The 5,577-nt window shown below is 63.2% G+C and overlaps 2 protein-coding genes across 2 annotated transcripts; both read left to right on the top strand.

Moving 5' to 3' along the window:
- Positions 1 to 367: 367 nt before the first annotated feature.
- Positions 368 to 817, top strand: MNEG_13418 (20S proteasome subunit beta 5; the record flags this gene model as incomplete). The annotated part of the gene is made up of 2 exons (XM_014038111.1): positions 368 to 455; positions 699 to 817. 2 exons carry the CDS (start codon positions 368 to 370, stop codon positions 815 to 817), a joined length of 207 nt encoding a protein of 68 aa, XP_013893565.1.
- An 809-nt stretch (positions 818 to 1,626) lies between these two features.
- MNEG_13417 (aurora kinase, other) lies at positions 1,627 to 4,129 on the top strand (the record flags this gene model as incomplete). The annotated part of the gene is made up of 7 exons (XM_014038110.1): positions 1,627 to 2,200; positions 2,414 to 2,510; positions 2,690 to 2,753; positions 3,080 to 3,217; positions 3,562 to 3,646; positions 3,905 to 3,981; positions 4,103 to 4,129. 7 exons carry the CDS (start codon positions 1,627 to 1,629, stop codon positions 4,127 to 4,129), a joined length of 1,062 nt encoding a protein of 353 aa, XP_013893564.1.
- Between the last annotated feature and the right edge of the window lie 1,448 nt (positions 4,130 to 5,577).

The raw sequence follows: 5,577 nt of genomic DNA, 5'->3' as shown, positions 1-5,577 counted from the left end.
CGGGGCTGTTCCACCAGCCGGTTTGACCATTTTGGGGCCCCAGCGGGGTTGGGCGGCGAGGTCAGCGGGCGAATTGACGGGTGTTGGTGGGTGCGGCTGATTAAAACCTTGAGAGCAAGGGCCTGGGAAGGCAAACCGTCGCAGCTTGGCGCTTCAGCTTCGTGCAGCGGCGCCCCCACACCACCCCACCCCACCCCACCCCGCGCCGCGCCGTACCGGCCGGCCCCGCCGTCATCCGGACGGCCAGTTTGGGCCGGTTGACGCGTGGGCGGGGCCCCAGGACCCCCCACGCCCGACCGCATCTTGACCGGGGTATGCGCGCTTCTGATGTCCCGACCGTCCCTCCGTCTCCATTATTTGAAGGGACATGAGCGTGGAGGACGCCATCGAGCTGGGGCGGCGCGCCATCTACCACGCGACCTTCAGGGACTGCGCCAGCGGCGGCACCGTCAGTGGTGGGCGGCGCGCGCCGCTCGCGCGCGTGCGCGCGCTGGCCAACGCTGCGAGGGGGGTCGCCTCCCCCGCATGCGTGGCATGCGTGGCAGCAGGACTGGTGACTTTGTGCGCGAGCTTACATATGTCTTCGCTTGCTCCCACCCATGCGTGCGTACACACACACACACACACACACACACACACACACACACACACACAAAACTCACACGCACACACTCTCGCGGGCAAATTCGCATCGCCAGTCTACCACGTGACCGAGGACGGCTGGACCAAGGTGCGCGGCGATGATGTCACCGAGCTCCACTTCAAGTACTACCCAGACCCAGCGGCTCACCCCAGCGCCGGCACGCCCGTCGTCTGACGCCGCGCCGCTGGCCCCGCGCTCGCAGCCGCCGCCGCGCCCGCGCATGCGCACGCCTGCGCTGTGTCGTGGGCCGCAAGGTGGTGGCGCGCAATCGCGTATGTAACACCAACATCCCATGCACGGGTGCGAGCGTCGCAAATCGTCGGTTGTAGAATGTGGATGCAACACAGATCCCCTTGCATGCTGCAAGGGTGCAGCTTCGCCGTCGCTTTTCATGAGTCTGTGACAGCAGTCCTAGCTTGCTGGCACTTCGGCGAGGGGACACAACTGCAATGACAGCTGTGATTTTACTTCATGTTTGTCATGAAGTGCTTGCTGTTGGTCGTGGCGCTCGCTGCACAAAAAGGCAGGGTTGACATGAACGAACCAGTCATTGGGGGGTTACAGGAATTTGCAGGTCTCACAAGCAAGCATTTGGCCCATAGCTTGCCTTGCCACGCCCTTCTACACAATAAACAATAAATATACGCGTACATACAGTAGAATCTTTTGAAAGCGAACGAAGCGCTTGGCGAGGGGACCCAACGGCACAGGCGCGTTGTAACTTACCGCGTGCGGCAGCTGGACCAATCAAATTTATTATACTATTAGATTGATTCTGACTTGAAGCCTTGGGCGTGCGGACTCCGACCCGCTGCTGCCCCTGGACCGCAAAACTTCAATTGCAGGAGAACCGCGGCCACGTTGGCCCGTGCTCTCAAACAACGCAGCGGGCATCACAATCAGCCCGGCGCTGTTGAGCTGGCACGACCCGCCGCAGGAGGCGTTCGCAGCGACCGGGCAGCTCGCAGCTCGAGCTGGCCACTATGCTGTCTCAGCGCGCGGCGGCACCTGATGCCGATCTAGGTATTGGCGGCAGCCTCTTTGAACCCATGCTGCACAAGGCAGAGGCTGCCAGCCCCTCATCCCCTAACCGGGACGGCGGCCTGATCGCGGCCTTCCGCAGCAACCAAGCGGCCGGGTCCGAGGACAGCTCGGCCGCTGGCTGGTCGTCGGATGGCGGCAGCTGCTCAACACCTGCCCATGCGTCCACCGGCAGCAGCCGCACCGCCAACATTTGCGAGGTCGTGTGCCGCTCGACCCGGCCGATTGCACCCCTCGTCACCCCCTCGCCGGCCGCTGCGGCTCGGCAGCCGGCGGCGGCGGCATCGGCGGCCGTCGCACAGCAGCAGCCGCAGCAGCAGCAGCCGCAGCAGCAGCAGCAGCAGCAGCAGCAGCAGCAGCAGCAGCAGCAGCAGCAGCAGCAGCAGCAGGCGGCGCGCAGCCACACAAAGCTGCTTGCGCTGTGCCCCACAGTGCCGCCGTCCATGCAGCGTGAGTGCTGGTGCATGGCTGATTACCAGGTCCTCGAAAAGCTCTACACCGGGTATGCATCCAAGGGTGAGCACCAAAACGCGCCCTGCGCCCACAAGCAGCCGGCGGGAGGGAAGGAGGGAACGTCCATTGCGGGGGCTTCGTCTGCTGGGATCGACCGCTGCGGAAGCGTGCAGCGGCCAATTTCAAGGCGCTCTGCCAATTTCAAGCAAGCCCGATGCCGAAGCCTTGCCGCATACACCCCGTCAGATGAATGTGAACCATTTGAACCATTTGCAGTGTACAAGGCGATCTGCAAGCGCACGCGCGAGGTGGTGGTGCTCAAGAGCTACCAGCTCAGCGCGATCTGCGAGCTGTACCAGCACCAGATCTTCAGGTCGGTCGTGCTGTCCGAGGTTGCGCACACACACTACTTGCACTCGACAGTGTTGGCCACGCCGGCGCCCCGGCCAAGCCTGATGGCCGTCCCGCCCCGGCCTGCGGGCGGCCCCGCGCCGCATCCGTGCCTGCGTATTCGCATTTATTCTCGCCCGCTCGCCGCCGCTGCTCGCCCAGGGAGGTCGGCCTGCACGCTAGCCTGATGCATGAGAACGTGGTCACCCTCTACGCCGCGTTCCAGGTGAGGCACGCTTTTGGACCTGATCTGTGTTTTGATTCAAGCCCCGCAAGCGTGCACAGCACGTGCCCTGGTCTGAAACACCAGCCTGGACCTTGCGCCCCTCCCGCAGCCCCTGTTGTTGCCTGGTCGCATCCCCCAATCAACCCCACGCGCAGCAGCCAGCGTCAAGTGGAAGCATCGTCACGCGTGGGGCACCAGCGGGAAGCATCGGCTTTGCCTCGTCGCCCCCTTGCGAAGGGGGCTCCATGCGCAAGCCCCTCACACTCCCGCACGCTATCAGACACAATTTTTCAAATAAAAAGGAAAACTTGAAACCACTCGAGCAGGAGGGGGAGTTTGTGGTGATGGTTCAGGAGTACGCGGACGGCGGCGACCTGTTTAGCCTGCTGCAGAAGTATGGGGGGCGCCTTCACGAGCGCGCGGCGGTGTCCCTGGTGCTGGAGCCCTTCCTGCGCGCCCTGCAGGTGCGCGGCAGCTGCCGCTGCCGGCAGCTGCAGGTGCAGCTGCTGGGTCTGCGCTTGCCGGGTCTGAAATGGATAATCAAGGAAGCAGGGTGGGGGTGAAAATTGTACAGCTCCTCCTAATCTGTCCTGCAGCCGTCGGGCCTGGCGGGGTGAGAGTGCTGCCCCGTGGGCGTGCACTGGGTTTTCGCACACCACCGTCTTGCTGGGGCCTCCGCCGGCTGCTGCCTTGGCGCCACGAAGCCGCCAGGCAGCAGCTGGGCGCGGGCCGCCCCGGCTTGTGCTGTTTTATTTTAGCAGGTTAACTTGGCCCATCGCTCGGATCTCTTTCACACGTCCCGTTGCAGTACCTGCACACTCGCGGCATCGTGCACCGCGACATCAAGCCCGAGAACATCCTGTTTACCAGCGCCATGTGCCTGAAGCTGGCCGGTGGGTGCGCGCAGGGCGCACAGAGGCGGCGCCCCGATGCGAGGCGGCGCTTCACTGCCAGGTGGCAGCTGGGACGGCGGGGAGAGGGGGAGGCGCGGAGGTGACATGGCGCGCAGCTGCGGCAGCATAGCAGGATTGTCATCCGTCTTGCCTGGCTCTTGCCGTCAACCCTTGGTTTCCTTCAAGCATCGGCTGTCATCCCACTCCCTTTTTCTCATTATGTTTTCACTCTATGCCAACTGTGGCCCTGTTCCCCAGACTTTGGTCTGGCTATAGACCTGCGGCAGGAGCGCGCCGTCACGCGGGCTGGAACGCTGGACTACATGGCCCCGGAGGTGTGTGCACGTGCGCGCGCGCGCGTGTGTGTCTGTATGTGTGTGTGTGTGTGTGTGTGTGTGTGTGTGTGTGTGTGTGTGTGTGTGTGTGTGTGTGTGTGTGTTATGAGTGTGCTTGCAGCTGATCAGGGTGTGCGTACAAGTGTGAATGGGGCAATCCATGCGGCAATTCATGACCTTGCGCTCTGCAACGCGGCGCACTCGGCCGCCCCACGACTCAGGTCCTCAACTGCCCTTACAAGAACCACCCCGAGGAGAACAAAGAGAAGACGCACCTCCATTACAGTGAGATACTACTAACAAACACAAAAACAATCTGCGCGCACACGCTCACTCCAACACACACACATACACACACACACACACACACACACACACACACACACGCACGCGCACGCACATTATTACATTACATCACGCTTTTCCAGCAGCGAGGGGAGAGACCCTGGCTCCCCAAAGGGGTAACGCCCCTAACCGTAAAGGCCAGAGGAGAAAGCGGGTGCGGCCAAGTCGACAATTAGTGAGAGGGCGCACGCCTCCTTGGCAGGAGAGATAAGCACGCCTTCTTCCAAGCGGGGCGGTTAGAGCAGCGGCCGTCCAGGTGAACGGGGACATCGGTCCCTATGGCAGCACAGTCTCGCCTCCCTATGTCAAACCACGACACGCGCGGCCGCCCCACAGCGCGCGGGCCCGGGACGGCGCTCCAAAGCACCAATTTGGGCAGAGGAGTGTGGGTCATGCGCATCGTGTGACCCAGTTGGCACAGCCTGTTAACAGACATGTAGCTACCAATGGGGTGTTCTGCGTAACGATCATAGCACGCACGCAAAACAATTATTTTTATGTTTCAAAGACCAGACTTTGTGACAAGCCAGGAACGCTGAATTGCGGCGGCTGCACACATAGACAGGGCAGGCAGGTCCCGCTCCCCTCCTTCCCAACAGCCGATGCTGCAACTGCGCTCGCTCGCTCGCCCCTTCACACCCTTGCCAAGCATTCTCGAGGAACAATGTAGCGCTCTCAATCACCATCCCGCCAATTCCGCGGCACGCCCAACGCTCCCACACGCCCTTGCACGCACGCACGCACACACGCGCACACGTACACATGCATGCACGCACGGACGCACGCACGCACGCATGCACGCGCACACACACACACACACACACACACACACACACACACACACACACACGAATGCACGGACACACACACACACACACACACACACACACACACACACACACGCACGCACGCGCGCACGCACCCACGACAGGCGGCACCGTTGACAGCTGGGCGGTGGGCGTCCTCGCCTACGAGCTGCTGGTCGGCTGCCCTCCATTTTACGAGCAGACGCGCGATCGCGTCGAGGCGCGCATCAAGGCGGCGGCGCCGTCGTTCCCGCGCACGATGACGGACGACGCGCGCTCGTTCATTGCGGGCGCGCTGACAAAGGACCCACGGGCGCGGCCGGCGGTGCTGCAGCTGCTGCAGCACCCGTGGGTCGACGCGCTGCGCGCGCGGCGCTCCATGAGGCAGCTGGCCGCGACGCCGGCCGCCGCGGCGCCGGCGGCGCCGGCGGCCGCGGTCGCGGCC

The sequence above is a fragment of the Monoraphidium neglectum genome (genome assembly GCF_000611645.1).
Source record: "Monoraphidium neglectum strain SAG 48.87 unplaced genomic scaffold scaffold03811, whole genome shotgun sequence".
NCBI classification, from domain to species: Eukaryota; Viridiplantae; Chlorophyta; class Chlorophyceae; order Sphaeropleales; family Selenastraceae; genus Monoraphidium; species Monoraphidium neglectum.
Note: the sequence above shows the minus strand (reverse complement) of the source record. Positions and strands in the feature narration are given on the sequence as shown.